Source organism: Misgurnus anguillicaudatus, chromosome 12 (assembly GCF_027580225.2).
Source record: "Misgurnus anguillicaudatus chromosome 12, ASM2758022v2, whole genome shotgun sequence".
NCBI classification, from domain to species: Eukaryota; Metazoa; Chordata; class Actinopteri; order Cypriniformes; family Cobitidae; genus Misgurnus; species Misgurnus anguillicaudatus.
The window spans coordinates 18,638,983-18,653,870 of NC_073348.2; the positions used below are offsets into that span (position 1 = coordinate 18,638,983).

Genomic DNA, 14,888 nt, shown 5'->3' on the forward strand with positions numbered 1-14,888 from the left:
TTTATGTCTTAATAATTGCATGTATTGTTAGAAGACTCATAGCAACGTGTTTTATTGTAGTTAACTTCCAGCAATAAATCAACACTGGGCCTCAAACCTCTAAACAAACAATATATACATAATGCAATATATCATGTTACTCTTAAGGGCTGCCCGCTTTAAGAAAAGAAAAAAAATGACTGATAAGTTAACTGATTTAACCAATAATTTGTTGCATAGTTTTGTCCCCTGTAAAAGTTTGTCATCACCCCTAGGTGTGATAGTGAATGGCAGCTAATCACACATTCCTGGAAATGACCATTTTTGTTGGTTTATAACCATATGTTAAGTGTAACCTTGTAGGACTTTGAACCCATAGGATGGGCAACAGATATTTAAAACTATAAATATTGTCATTTATATTTTAGTGGAAGGGTTAGCCGAACACGTGACTTCAAACTGTACATAAGGGACTGTGGGTGGTTTACAGCAAACAGAGTTTCCAGAATCAGGCGCAAGAAAGGTAAAGTAGCATTTAAATAATTCTTTATTGTAAAAGTAATAAAGATTTGTTTTATATATGCTGTTTTTTAAGTTTATTATTAGTTTTTGGTACAAGAAAATATTTAGCTTCAATGTATAATGTCAATAAAGTTACTAAAGTCCTAGAAAACTGTGGAAAAGACGTAAGAATGTTGAAAGGTCACACAATAAATAAAATTATATATAAAACTTAAGAGATCACTTTAAGAATATTTTCAGTTTTTCTAAATTTACTCTTTAGGTATGTGTTTAAGTAAAATTATCATTTTTGTTTTATCATTTTGACAACATTTCTTTTTTAATCACATCTTTAATGTGTCTTTGTATCCCCTGGGTGAGCTTATGTTGCTCATGAGGTTTGCTTATCTATCTATATCTATATCTATATCTAAGAATAAAAGTATAAATATGCATCAAACTTTTGCATTTCTAGATGGAGGTGACAACTCAACCCAAAGCATATGCCCCTAAAGATTTTCAGAGTGGGTTATTAAGCTGTTGTGATGATATTGGCGTATGTAAGTAATTTAAGTACCACTACTAAACACTAATAAATTATTAATGTAATGTTATGATGACTTTAACAAATATCAAATTGTTGTATTAGGTTGTTGTGGTTTGTTCTGCCTGCCTTGCTTGGGTTGCTCCATTGCTAGCGACATGAACGAATGCTGCGCGTGTGGTTTGGGGATGCCAATCCGAAGTGTTTACAGGACAAGATACAACGTCCCGGTAAGAGTTATTCAGAAAATCTATTGGTCTTTTTTATCATTGTTCTTTGTATGTCTGTCTGTTAATTTATTGGTCTATACTAAATTGTAAAAAAATATAAATTTGTTTCCCGGGATCCATGTGTAATGACTGTGTGGTCAACTACTTCTGCGCTTGTTGTGCATCCTGCCAGCTGAAGAGAGATATTAAAATAAGGAAGCGTAACGGGGAATTCTAAAGGAAACATGGGATTTTTAGGGAAAGTAAATGGAGAGGAAGTAGTTCAACAAAACACAACGGAATAAGAGCTACTAGCAGTTTATCTAACACTACTATCTAGTTTTTATTGCTCACATTAGATCAAGACAAGATGGAGGAGTGAGTCACTGGAACTGTAATGACATTTTATGGCCATATTGTATGTATAAATAAATAAAGATTATGGTTTCGCAAGTTTGTACAGTTTGTATCACGCAACAAATATGCAGCAAAGGTCATGTTTCTCCTTTCACAAAATCATACCGAGAAGTTGGTGAAGCCGGCACATAATGCATTATGTGATATATATATATAGGCTACAGTTAGATTCAAAGTCATTATTGTGAATTCTGTGTAAACAGTAAGTGTGATTATGTAAACAGTCAAAGGGAGACGTAATAAAGAATGAATCTCTCCTGAATTTTACTTAATACTCTGATATATGCTGTTAATGCTGATGGAGTTACTTTGAAATATTGTTATTGTAAAGTTACATCTACTATCTTTTCTGCCACAGTTTTAGTAAGATTATATTATTGGTTTTGATTGTACCACATGAGAAAATTCAACCCAATTAAGCTTAAACAGAAATTACAGCTGAATTTCTTAGTTTTAAGTTTTAAACGTTCTAAAGTTTTAAGTTAAATCAAAGTGTCTGTAGTGCAGTGTTTCTCAAAGTGTGGGGCGGGCCCCACTGGTGGGGAATAGGAACATTACAAGTGGGGCGTGACAAATATGAGAAAATCTATTAATTCAATTATTTATTTACCATACACTCAAAACGGCACATTTAAACATAAACCTAGCTTAAAACTTAAATAAATCAGACTGTAGAAAATGTCACACGGTAACTTAAAGTCTAGCTGATTACGATTTTGTTCGGGCGATTGGGACAGGTGGGGCTTGGAACTCTTCCCTACCTCCAAAGTGGGGAATGGCAGAAAAAGTTTGAGAAACACTGCTGTAGTGTTACGTTTATTATTAGTATTGAACTGTTATTTAATAAACCAATAGAGAACTCAAATAGAAATTACTGATTTTGTTTATTATTAATATTATAGTGCCTTGCCATCCATTTCATTTAAAAGGCACAACAAAATCATGATTCAAATTAAAACTTGAGAATGTGAATTAAATAAATAAAAGGTAGAAAACCTGATTATATTTATAGGATTTGAAATATAAAGATTGATCTGCCCAACCCAACCATGTAACTAAAATAAAAGTTCCTAAATGCAGTATTTCTTCAAAACAGTACTTTTGTCTTAAGCAGTGTTGGGTGTTACTAAGTAAGTAGTTACTGTAATTTAATTACTTTTTCCCATGAAAAAGTAAAGTAAGGGATTACTCTTATTTTTCTTGTAATCTAATTACAGTTACTTCTGATGTAACTAGAACAATTATGTATATTATAATAAATAGTGGATTTAACATGGTTTTAGTTTACAATTCTGATTAACTGGTTGATTATTAGCATTAATATCACTGAGATGTTGGCTGTTTATTAATACTTAATTTTTATTAAGCACATATTAATGCCTGATTCTGCAAAACCTTATTCTACATTTTTAACTCTCCCCATTTCTACCAATACTTAAAATAAACAACTAATTTAGTATTAATAAGCAGTAGTTGGAGTATATTGAGGCAAAAGTAGTTAATAGTTAGTTAATAGAGAGAATTGGTCCTTAAAGTGGGACCAGAATAATTGATGTACTTTTATATATTGTTTCTTTAAGCCATTTCAAGCCAATCCTTGTATCATGTATTAAATAGGATTTAGAAAGTAATTAGTAATACGTAATTAAATACTTTTTGGAGAGAGTAATTTGTAAAGTAATCTAATTACATGATTGAAAATGTAATTAGTAACTACTAGTAATTACTTTTTTTGAGTAACTTACCCAACACTGGTCTTAAGTCACACGTGTATATTTGTACCAATAGGCTACAAATGGGTCAAAATTATACATTTTTCTCTTAAATGCCTACATGTAAAGATCATATTCCATTAAGCTTTTTCTTTTGCTAAGGACTTTATTTGGACAACTTTACATTTTAAAATATTTTCAGTATTTTCTCAGATTCCAGACAAATATTTTTAACAAACCATACATCAATGGAAAACCTATTTATTTAACTTTCAGATAATGTAAATATAATAAAAAAGACCCTTATGACTAGTTTTGTGGTCCAGGGTCACATTTCTTCTGTGTAACAGCAGTTTGATGTTGTAACTGCAATTAGTGTTATGCGTTTATTGTCATCGCTGTGTATAAACATTCCTCACCTGCTAGACATTATCTGCAAAATTTTCTTAATCCAATATAAAATGATAAATCATTATCATAAGCGTTTCTTTTCAACCAGACCAAAAGCCTTTACTGTCATGCTAATCATTTCAATCGGCTGCTTGACATTTACCACAGAATCAGACCTGACTGTTTTAAATCAATATAAATATAGTAGTAAAAGCTTTCCTTTATAATAAAAAAAATTGTGACTGTAAAGTGTCAAAGGAGAACTTGCCTTCCCAGCTAAGCCTGGTTTATTACAAAGTAGTTTCCCAATTATACATCACTGGAGTTTTGGTGCCTTAACAATGTCACCCTGTTGGCTTGCTTATTGAGAAACGTCTGACATTAGCTTAGTGCAGTGCTTCTCAAATAGTGGGGCGGGACCCCCAGGGGGGGCTCGAAGCGACACCAGGGGGGGCGCGCGAGACCCCAGGGAAAATACTTTTTCAGGAAGTGATTTTTAAAGACATTACACCCCAATCACGCTGTAAACCGCTTGTGTTATTTATTGATTATATTTAATTTTTCAGTATCAAATGGTCAAAAAATATTATACTTTAAATAAGGATTGATTTTTTTTTCAGGCAAATTGATGCATTTTAAGTCTTTTCTGTTACAGACTAAAAAACAATGTTAATAAAGTTATTCTTTGTTGTAAGTTGATCGATATTTCTTTTTTTGTGTTTTCTTTTTGTGTTTTCTCAATGTTAATAAGGATACAATGTTTTGCAGATGTGTAATTTTATAGGCAAATTATACTATTTACAGTTGCGGTGGAGAGTTGGGGGGGCGCGAAATGTTTACCTCTTCCTAGGGGGGCGTGACAGAAAATAATTGAGAAGCACTGGCTTAGGGCTTTGATAATTCCGATAATATAGCTTTTATCATAATGATCCAACTAAAATCTTGAAAATCTTAAAGACTTCCCTATTTCACTACAATCTTCCTTTTTAATGTGACTTCCATAGTAGGATAATATGGCTTAAAGCGTAACTAAACCCCTGCTCAGAGCCTGACTCCACCCACTGGCAATATTTGAAAAATGCAAGAAAGTGGGCAGATCCCAACGGAGATAGAGGGGACGAACTAAGCTTGTACCAAGTGTGTGGTGAGATCGTAACAAGGCGTGGTGAGCTTGAACCTGCTTACGTCACGAGTTCTTTTTTGGACCCAACATCCAATAGGAAAATTCAGCTGCAGTAGCCACCGTTCAACCTGAAGAGGGCAGCACTCAGACGTTTTTACACCATATAGGGGCAGTTTCCCGGACCGGGATTAGACTAGTCCTAGACTTAAACACTTTTAAGAGCTCTCCAAACTGAAAACACTTTCACTTACAGATCTTAAAATACATCAGGGCCCTTTGTTTTACTTCAAGATGCACACAGGTAATGTTTTTAGTAAGGCATGTTGTTTAAAACTAGTTATATTTCCTAATTAAACTAAGGCCTAGTCCTGGATTAAGCTAATCCTGGTCCGGGAAACCGCCCCATTTTGTAGTATAGAGGGGTTGCAAGTTTACAAACATTGCAGGGTGCGCGCGCAACCAAGAGGCAGAAAGCCCGATTGGTGAGCTGATCTGCTACTGCAACAACCTTAATTTTTGAAGCGTTCTTTATTGTTTGTATATAAATAAGACTTGATTTTAGTTGTATCTGTTTTTCTGTCTTTATTTTTGCAGTGTTACTGTGATACATGTATGAATTATAATGTTATAATTATAATGCTAGTAACGTAATAGTCGCATCTACTGGTATGTTAACATCAGGCACCCAGCACTGACTCTGTTGGTACTATTTTCCACGCAACAACTGCTTGGCATTTTGACTTACAGACACAGCTAGCATACAACACAATGCACGTCTCTTCTTTCTGCCTCTCGGTTGCGCGCGCAACCAGTTAGTGACGTCGCCGTGCAACCCGTCTATTGAAACACTTTATATCCAAATGTCAAAAAACTTACTAAAATCAATGAACAGCACTAATAAAGCATCATTCTTACAGATCATTAACTAAAAAAAGTTGGTTTAGGGTTTAGTTACTCTTTAAGTTACATTTCAAGTCAAATTTATTTAGTAAGTAAAAATAAATGCGTTATATTTTTACATTTCATTGCTTTAAAGAAGCTTTGAAAGAAAGGCGAAATAGAAAAACAGTGAAATTATTAAATATATAAAATATGATATAATACAATTATGATATTATATATAGTAGGCCGTACTATCCTACTATGGAAGTCAATAGGGTTTCTGATCGGTTTGGTACAAACATTCCTCAAAATATCTTCCTATGTGATCAAAAAAAAATCAAGGTAACACTTTACTTGAAAGGATGTTTAAAGACGTGACACCTTCATAATCATGACATGACACGTGTCATGAACATGAAGTAGATTTTATGCAAATTTATGTCATTTGCTCAATTATGTTATTTTTAAAGCAAAGATGACATTGTTTGAGGTTTCTTTGTTATGACAACTTGACATAAACCAATACATCATAGCTTGTCATGAAAACTTTACATAGCTCAAATCATGGGCTTCAAACAATCCCAACTGAGGCATCAAAGGGTCTTACAATTGTCATTTTTGTCAATTGTCAAAAAAATATACACTTTTAAACCACAACTTCTCATTTTGCACCAGCCGTGTGACGTGCCAGCGCAACCTCAAGTAATGCATAAGGACAAAGCAATTTCGTATAAAGCTGCGTAGCATAAATTTGAATTAAATGAAAAGGTTATTTTTTTCCCTGTATGGTTCCATACAGAACCTTTATGTTACACAAAATATTCTTAAAATGGTAAGAAACAAAGACTTTTCTTTCTTTTAAGGATCTTTAACTGAAAGGTTCTTTGGAGAACAAAAAATGGCATCACTGTGAACACTGTAAAAAGTGTTTCTGTGCCTTAGTAGATTTAAGAAAAATAAATTGAGTAAACTGTATTAAAAAAATTTAATTCTTGTTTTTTTAATCAAAATATGACTTAAAATAAAATAAAAATTTTAATAAATTGATTAATTCTATATGAACACATTATTGAGTAAATTCAACTTAATTTTATTATCTATAATCGATTTAAATTTGTAAGAAAGAAATTAACTTAATAATTTTGTGTTAAAACTACATGAATTATTTTAGTAAACACAACTAACTAGGCAGTGGACTTGCAGTTCCCAGCATGCTTTGCATGGGACTGCATTTGGAGAGTGAAATTTGAATTGAAACTTTTTTTGTTTTGTTTTTAACTAAAAAGAAAGACTTGTTAGTGTTTAATGTTCATTTATCTTCAATATTTGGAAGAGTTTCTGTTTCTTCTTTGAGTTTTGTAGTTACCATTGTTCAGAAGACTGGTGCTTGTGCATAGACTGCATACTGAAGTATGTTATGCTTTACAGCTGCCCAATACGAAACTGAGTGGGTGCGTTGTTTGAATAAACATTTCTAGCCCTCATCTCATGGCATAAAAAACAACAACTAACCATAAATATGTTACCTGTACCAAGAAAAAAAGGTTTATCTAACTGAGTAATACTAGTACAATTAGTTAACTCAACTCAATTTTATTGCATTCATATTAAGTAATGTTAGTGTGTTCAATATACTTAAAAAAGGTTGCAAGTTGACTCAACCTAAAACTTCCCATGCAGTCACTTGCCTCACTTTTAATAAGTTAGATCTAGGTATTACTTTTTACAGTGAATAATCTTTGTTTGTTTGCCCATTTGGTGCCAACTTATTCTCGCTCTGAAAACGTCTGAACCTAATGTCACTAAAGTGTAATCTCAGAATGTTTGCAATCACAAAATGGCAACAAAGAACTGTTTATATGTACATAGAAGGCCTCATAAGGCATTGTCGTAGGTAACCAAGACATCAGTGTACATCGAGCTAAGACACTTAAGTTCAATTCAATTCATTTGTTTAAACTCAACAGATGTTTTTCCATAGTGTGTAAATTATAAAGTTTGACAGGAATTGGTAATGTAGCAGTACATGGCATTACTTGAAAGTGTGAAAGCAAAACGTAAACTGGTAGCAAACTCCAGCTATGAAAATTTGTGGTGGTGTATGACCATTCGTTACTATACCACGAGACTTTGAACACATTGGGTGGGTCGTAGAATTTATTTTTACAAAACAATAGATGTTGACTTACCTTTAAAGAGGGTTTGAAGGGAGTGCCTTGTGACGTTTCCATACTGTATATAAAGGACCTCCTGTGTGTACTGTAGCATCCTGACGGGAGGATCCTGAATTAACAAAAGGTAAAGTTACGTTTAGATATTACTTATAATTTTGCTAAGCTTTTTTATTCAGGTTTCATTTGAACTAAAATATGTTTGATTTATCATTTCAATTACTTCTTTTAGTTCTAGATAATGGAGATTACAACTCAACCAAAAGCATTTGCTCCTAAAGACTTTCAGACTGGGTTGTTAAGCTGTTGTGATGATATCAGCATATGTATGTATACCCAATGAACACAAATACATTATTAATGTACAACATTCATCATTTGGCTGACTTTAACACCAAAATGTCGTATTAGGTTGTTGTGGCTTGTTCTGCCTGCCGTGCTTGGGTTGCTCTATTGCTAGTGACATGAACGAATGCTGCGCGTGTGGTTTGGGGATGCCCATCCGAAGTGTTTACAGAACAAGATACAACGTCCCGGTAAGATGTCGATCAAGGAGAATGTTTAACAATTTGTCTGTACATAAAAATGTTTAGCAAATGTACTTTTTGTTGGTTTAACTATGTTTGCTTTTGTATCCAGGGATCCATGTGTAAAGACTTTCTTGTCAACTACTTCTGCATGACCTGTGCTGCCTGTCAGCTGAAGAGGGATATTAAAATAAGGAAGCGTACCGGGGAATTCTGAGGAAAGCAAAGCATCATCTTACAGGATGTCCCGAAGTAACTTTATTTTCCAAAGAAATTTGCCAGTACTGCATTTGGTCCACAGACTTTATTCAACTTAAAGAGGCGGTTTCCCGGACAGGGTTTAGGCTAATCCAGGACTTTAGGGTTTATTTCACCGATATATGTTAAAAGTAGTCAGGAATGGGTGTTTTTAAATTTAAGCAACTCAAACATGCATTTTGGTCTGGGACAATGTTAAGCCCGGTCTGGGAAACCACCCCAAATGGTTTATATCAATTATGCTTATGGGAGGCTTACGTTTACAGATTTTTTTACTTTAAATGGATAGTTTACCTAAAAATGAAAATTCTGAACTAATTCATCCTCAAATTGTTTCAAACCTGCAAAGGAATATATTTGTAATCAAGCAGGAACCAGGCGCACCATTGACTTCCATAGAAAAATTAATACTATCAAGTCAATGGTGCTCCACAACTCTTTGGTTACAATTATTGCTCCTTGTATTCGGCAGAACAAAAAAATGTATATAGGTTTGAAACAACATGTGGGTAAATGAATACATTTTCATTTTTGGGTGAACTATCCCTTTAGGCGTTTAGGTGTTTTAAAGGTTCAGTGTCCAGCTAGTTATTATTTGTCAATCTTTAATCTCAAGTTTATAAACAAATAATTTTATGATGTTACTTCCCAATACATTTTCTTGTAACTACGGTATAAGAACGAGAATTATAGTGAACATTTCTAAGGGCAGGTACTGCTGTTACATGATCCGGCTGCTTTTTCAATGGCTTATTGTTCGTATATTTGCTTATGTACTTATTTAACTTTCTCCTTTCTTTTATTTCACTCCAGAACACCGTCTATACATACATCACACTGTATGACACTACTGTTTAACTTTGCTCTACATTACATGGAAGTCATGCAATTCTGTTTATTTTACTGCATGTACTCTTCATTAACAAGAGAGAGAAAGAGAATGCATATTATTAGTTATGTTTGTTTAAATATTTAATGATATCAATCAATTGTATCTTTAGTTTTATCAATCTTTCTGTTTATCAAATTTGTGAGGATTAAAGGATTATTCTTGCAAACAATTATTCTTATTATTTTCCAGTATGGGACAAAGCATTTCAACATTAAAAATGTAACTTTTGTAACTTTTCTAAGCGACAGAAACTATTCACAAAAAAAACAATTTTCGCAAAGTTTATTAAGCATCTTCGAAGTCGAACTTAATACATAGCATGTACGTGCCGGGTTAACCCGCATCAGTGAGATCAAGCTCAAAAGTCTTTTCATAGTGCTGTCAATCTTGTCAAATGAGAGTCGAAGGAGTGGTGAAGGGGTTTGTGGATAGACAGAGATAAAGAGGGGATTTATTGGGACATCTGAGCTTCGATAGCTTGTGCGGTCCACTCTGGTGCTGCCTGAGTGATCTTCTCCAGCAGGTTGTTCACCTGAAAGCACAGCGACTGAATCTGCTTGTCCCAGGTAGGCAACGGCTCTCGTGCTAATGGAGAAATAGAGAATGCAACTTTATTCATCGTACATTGTCGGCTATTCATTCATAAAACCAGACTTACTTTCAAAGTGGACGATCCCATCTATCTGGTCAATGAACCCATTCATACGGCCCTCTGTGATCATTTGTGAGGCGATCTTTTCAGCCTGTACAAATATTAGAAACATGAGAAGCATAAGCAGTTGTACAGCAATACCGACGCTATTTGAAAGCTATCCGTGGATGTACCTTTGCAGGTGGGATCTCTAAAAGTGCTCCTAACTCTTCAAAAGTGATGTTATTGTATAGTTTGCTAGCAGACAGCAGGTTGTGCTCAATGACTGCTCGATCTAGGATGCTCGAACCTAAAAAGACAAGAAATTCAAGAATTAGTCACTTTGCTGGCTGTGATGTTGAAAAATAATGTGACGTGTGTTAGCATGCCAAATAATCCGATGTTTGATATGCGATATGAAATTTCATTTTCTAAAATCCATTTATATTTTATTAAAATATATACATTTTAAATTATATAACCAACACGTTTTATATTTCGGAGAAAAGAAAGCATCTCAACAACTTCTAAAAGTGAACAGCCATGTTTTACTGTCGCATAAAACCAATCAAACATTTTAAAGGGGACATATCATGAAAATCTTATTTTTTTAAGTGCTATAATTGGGTCCCAGTGCTTCTATCAACCTAGAAAATGTGAAAAAGGTCAATCTAGTAACTTAGTTTTGGTAAACTTTTCTCTGCAAGCATGTGAAAAAAGGTCATTGAAATTGGGCTCCCCTTGTGATGTCAGAAGGGGATAATACCGCTGCTTCAACTGCACTATCCAACCACGGCACTGTCATTTAGTGCAGAGATCAGCTCATTTGCATTTAAAAGGACACACCCAAAAGCTGCACATTTTTGCTTACACCTAGAAAGTTTCAATTTTAACATGCTATAATAAATTATCTATATGGTATTTTAAGCTAGAACTTCACACATACATACTCTGAGGAGACTAAAGATTTATTTGAGATCTTAAAAAAAATGTCCCCTTTAACTATGTAAACAAACAAACTAAAATATATATCACCGCTATCATGCACAGTTGCACACGCATACACATCTCAACTATCATCCACATCGACCATCGTTTTTTGTTGTAACATTTCGCAATATGCACATTTGCAATATTCTGATGTTTTCGATATATTGCGCAGCCCTATTGTTGGCCAAACACTTAATAATAAAGATGCAGTCAGTAATTTGCTGTTTATGTTATGCTGACAACTACCCACAAAAAATGCATGACATTATTTTATTTTCCATGTTGAATATCGGCTTTATATGATTGTGTGATCTCAACATGGCCCTCCCATGAGGTGACCCTCCATGTAAATATAAAAAAAGTTAATGTGCATTATATATATTTATATATATATATATATATATATATATATATATATATATATATATATATATATATATATATATATATATATATATATATTTTTTTTTTTTTTTTTTTAACATATTTTTCTACTATACAGTAGGCATGGGTCGGTTATTGGTCTCAAGGTATACCAAGGTTTTAAAGAGTCAAGGTTTCAAAACCACTAAAATTTTGTGTGATACCGTTTTCAAGGTATAAGCTGTGTTTACACAAAATTAAGTTAAATAATTAAGTAATGTAATTGATTTGATATTTACATTTAATATTATTAATATTAATAAAATTTTAATTTGATTTTTTTTTTGAAAGAATTTAATAATTTAAGGCCTTATTTTCGCCTGGCATACATGTTGTATGTTGCTTAAATATAAAATGTATTGTGTCCAGTTATTTTACATTTGGAAAAACACAGTTTAGTGTTTCAATGGCAATACTGCAACACCGTGAAACTTGGTATTTTTGCCAAAATCTCATACTGGCCCATACCTTTTTTTTAGGGCTAAAACTTTCATAATGGGTTAAAATTACTGCCTGCACCTGAAGTCCTAGTTATCACAACTAAATTTCCATAAGATGCAAATACCATCTGCTGTGGTGGCTTTCTGGTGTGGCATCAGCATGGCAGCAAACTCTTGCAGCTGGTTTCCTCTGATGATTCGATCCAGGTACATCTTCTCCAGAATGCCATAGGCGGCAAGCTGCTGACAACGTTCGTCCTTGAACAGCGTAGCCAACATCCGGGAGCGTTGCTGACCTTTTCACAAACAGGACGCATTGAGTACATACTACATAGATCATGTCACCACTCGGGAATATAATTGAAATTGGTTTAGCACAGTGTGAAAGCCTGATGTAAGTTGCACAATGTACCTGCAGAGGCCAGTATAGTGCAATGAAGAGCATGCTTCAAAGCCTCCAGACGTTCGGTCTCATGGACAATGGATTTGTAAGAAAGCTCATTGTAGCGCTGAGCAGCCTCAATGAACTTCCTCCGATAGTCTAGGACTCTGGCATAGCACACCTGTAAGACACATACGAGACTTGTCCAAGTCATTTTTTTTGCCATTTACTGGTTTATAGATAAAATCGTCTTACTTTATGTAAAAAAAACATGCTGTAAAACTATAACCTTGATATCTTTAATATTGACTGAGCAAGATCATGTCAAAGATTGAAATCAATGTGAACTTTTTTTTGAGACTTTAGCCTAGATTACACAGACAGGGTCACATAACTAGGGCTGCGTATATTTTACAAATCAAAAAATTTACTAGGTCTTGATAGACCTAAGTTGGACTAGCCCTGTACAATCAAATCAGTATGTCTGGTTATCAGCATTTGCACCATCTTTAATATGGCAAAACTGACATAAAGCATCAGCTTAATTCATGGTGAACCTTGTAGTGAATCTGCAGCTGTTCATTGGTGGATTCGTTCTGAAGTAAAGAAGCTCGGTTTATGTAGGCCTCGGCTTGAACCGGGTCATCATCCTCCAAATACAGACGGGCAATTTTCAGGTATGTGTCCAACTTGTAGTCCACGTTGTACTGTCTACAGATACATTAAAGCACATAATAAGAAAGTAAATCACGGGAAGAGAAACAGCATAAGCGGTTTGTGTCAACAGGTTAAGGGTTTTACTTTGTTTAAAGGGAGGTAAACTTACTTTTGTCCCGTCTCCAATGGGATGCCCACAAGAACCAGGGCAGCGTTCCGCCAGTCCTCCTCCTTTTCATAGATTGTGGCCAAATGTTGTCTGATTGAAGCTACCTAAGAGTGTGTAAATTATAAAGACTGTGTATTATACACAGTACACCCACATATATTATGTAAACAAAAACTTTTATTCTACAAATGATTAGTCGAGACTAATCGTGAGGCAGCACTATAATCCATAGGCTTGAAAAACGAGTACTCGATTAACTGGGGGCGGAGAAATCAAAGGGGCGTATGCGTCATGGTGAAAATAAAATATTTTTATAAAAAACTCAAATAAAACTTAATTTAAGTTACTAACAGGAATAGCTACGTGATGAAGTGAAACTAAAGGGTTAATAAACACAAACTGAAGCAACTTTTCTATATGACGCATCATCGTTTTTGTGATCGATCATCAATGCCACGTTCAAGTTCTCGGCCAATCGATTACTTTTGCCCATCTCTAAAATTTGGTACCAACATGATCCTTTATGATACTAATATGCACTTATTAGGTACAAGTGTACTTTTTGAAAGAGTACCGCGGCCACCCCAATGACAGCTTTTGTACCTTTATTTCTGAGAGTGTAGAAATAAGCCAAAAACTGTCAATTTTTAGAAGATTGCTTATATGAAGTGCAAATATGCATGAAACACTCACCTGTTCTTCGAAAGAAATAACTCTGGGCTGAATCTTTTCCAGTGTGAAGTGGCAAACAGCTTTGGCCGTACCATCGGGAAGGTTTGTAAGGTGTGTACAAAAGTCTGTCAACAGCTGTCTGGATATAACCAGACTGACGTTCTCATTAACCACTGTAAACAACAAAATAGGGGAGATCAGCAACTATGTAAAGAAAAGATGTGTAATAACAAATGAATAGTGTGTTATATACGTGTAATGTCAAACTGGTGAACTTAATGTTAATGCACTTACTGGCTTCAACAAATGCTTTGAGCGCCTCCAGTTGTTCTGCATCTATAAACTGTAGAGCCTTTTCTAATATTTGACGATATCTGTAGGAATTGTGCACAATTTAGGTTAAAAATCAAATATAATAATGTATTATTATAGTGTTATATTTTTATAATTACTTTAACATATTACTACAGTAACCAGGAGGATTGTTTTGGGCTGAAATGATGGTAAATTGTGGCAAAAGGTTTGTGCTAAGCATAAGATTAGAATACAATATTGCTGCCCAATCACCTAAATTAAACATTAAGTCATTATTATAAAAAGATTGCCAATGCCAGTAGAGTATCTCTTCTTCAGTTAGTGCATATAGCCTCTCACCCTAGCTAATGTTAGCCTCTAGTCATTATCTGCTGCATCATATCTTTAATCTGAGAAAACGTAAACAAGGACACATCTGTGCAATGGACAATCATAAAGAAGTGATATTAAAAGAGATTTAAAGACATACTTTCCCGCCAGATCTTTGTGAGATCCACTGGAGTTCATCAGCTGGGCGAGTTCATGTTTCACGCCGGTCGCCATTTTCCTCTACTGAGCTCAAACAACAGTAACACAATCAGAACTCAAGAGGGCGCTACTCGAA

General features: G+C 34.4%; 3 protein-coding genes across 4 annotated transcripts; 2 read left to right on the plus strand and 1 right to left on the minus strand.

The window, feature by feature from the left end:
- The first annotated feature begins 362 nt into the window (after positions 1-362).
- On the plus strand, positions 363-1,686 carry LOC129446305 (placenta-specific gene 8 protein-like). The gene is made up of 4 exons (XM_073874056.1): positions 363-502; positions 956-1,040; positions 1,130-1,249; positions 1,362-1,686. Exons 2-4 carry the CDS (start codon positions 956-958, stop codon positions 1,469-1,471), a joined length of 315 nt encoding a protein of 104 aa, XP_073730157.1. The 5' UTR covers positions 363-502; the 3' UTR covers positions 1,472-1,686.
- Positions 1,687-7,924: 6,238 nt separating this feature from the next.
- Positions 7,925-9,720, plus strand: LOC129447299 (placenta-specific gene 8 protein). Of its 2 annotated transcripts, XM_073874057.1 has the most exons (5): positions 7,928-8,055; positions 8,161-8,254; positions 8,340-8,464; positions 8,568-8,707; positions 9,527-9,681. In XM_073874057.1, the coding sequence occupies exons 2-4, from the start codon at positions 8,170-8,172 to the stop codon at positions 8,670-8,672; spliced, it is 315 nt and encodes a 104-aa protein (XP_073730158.1). In that variant the 5' UTR covers positions 7,928-8,055; positions 8,161-8,169; the 3' UTR covers positions 8,673-8,707; positions 9,527-9,681. The 2 variants fall into 2 exon arrangements, with proteins under 2 accessions (XP_055064946.1, XP_073730158.1); XM_055208971.2 differs by having other exon boundaries at positions 7,925-8,055; positions 8,568-9,720.
- Positions 9,721-9,872: 152 nt separating this feature from the next.
- On the minus strand, positions 9,873-14,842 carry cops4 (COP9 constitutive photomorphogenic homolog subunit 4 (Arabidopsis)). The gene is made up of 10 exons (XM_055208970.2): positions 14,754-14,842; positions 14,264-14,343; positions 13,991-14,142; positions 13,298-13,401; positions 13,029-13,182; positions 12,502-12,652; positions 12,215-12,385; positions 10,431-10,546; positions 10,264-10,348; positions 9,873-10,190 (listed from the first exon to the last, which is right to left on the minus strand). Exons 1-10 carry the CDS (start codon positions 14,825-14,827, stop codon positions 10,057-10,059), a joined length of 1,221 nt encoding a protein of 406 aa, XP_055064945.1. The 5' UTR covers positions 14,828-14,842; the 3' UTR covers positions 9,873-10,056.
- Between the last annotated feature and the right edge of the window lie 46 nt (positions 14,843-14,888).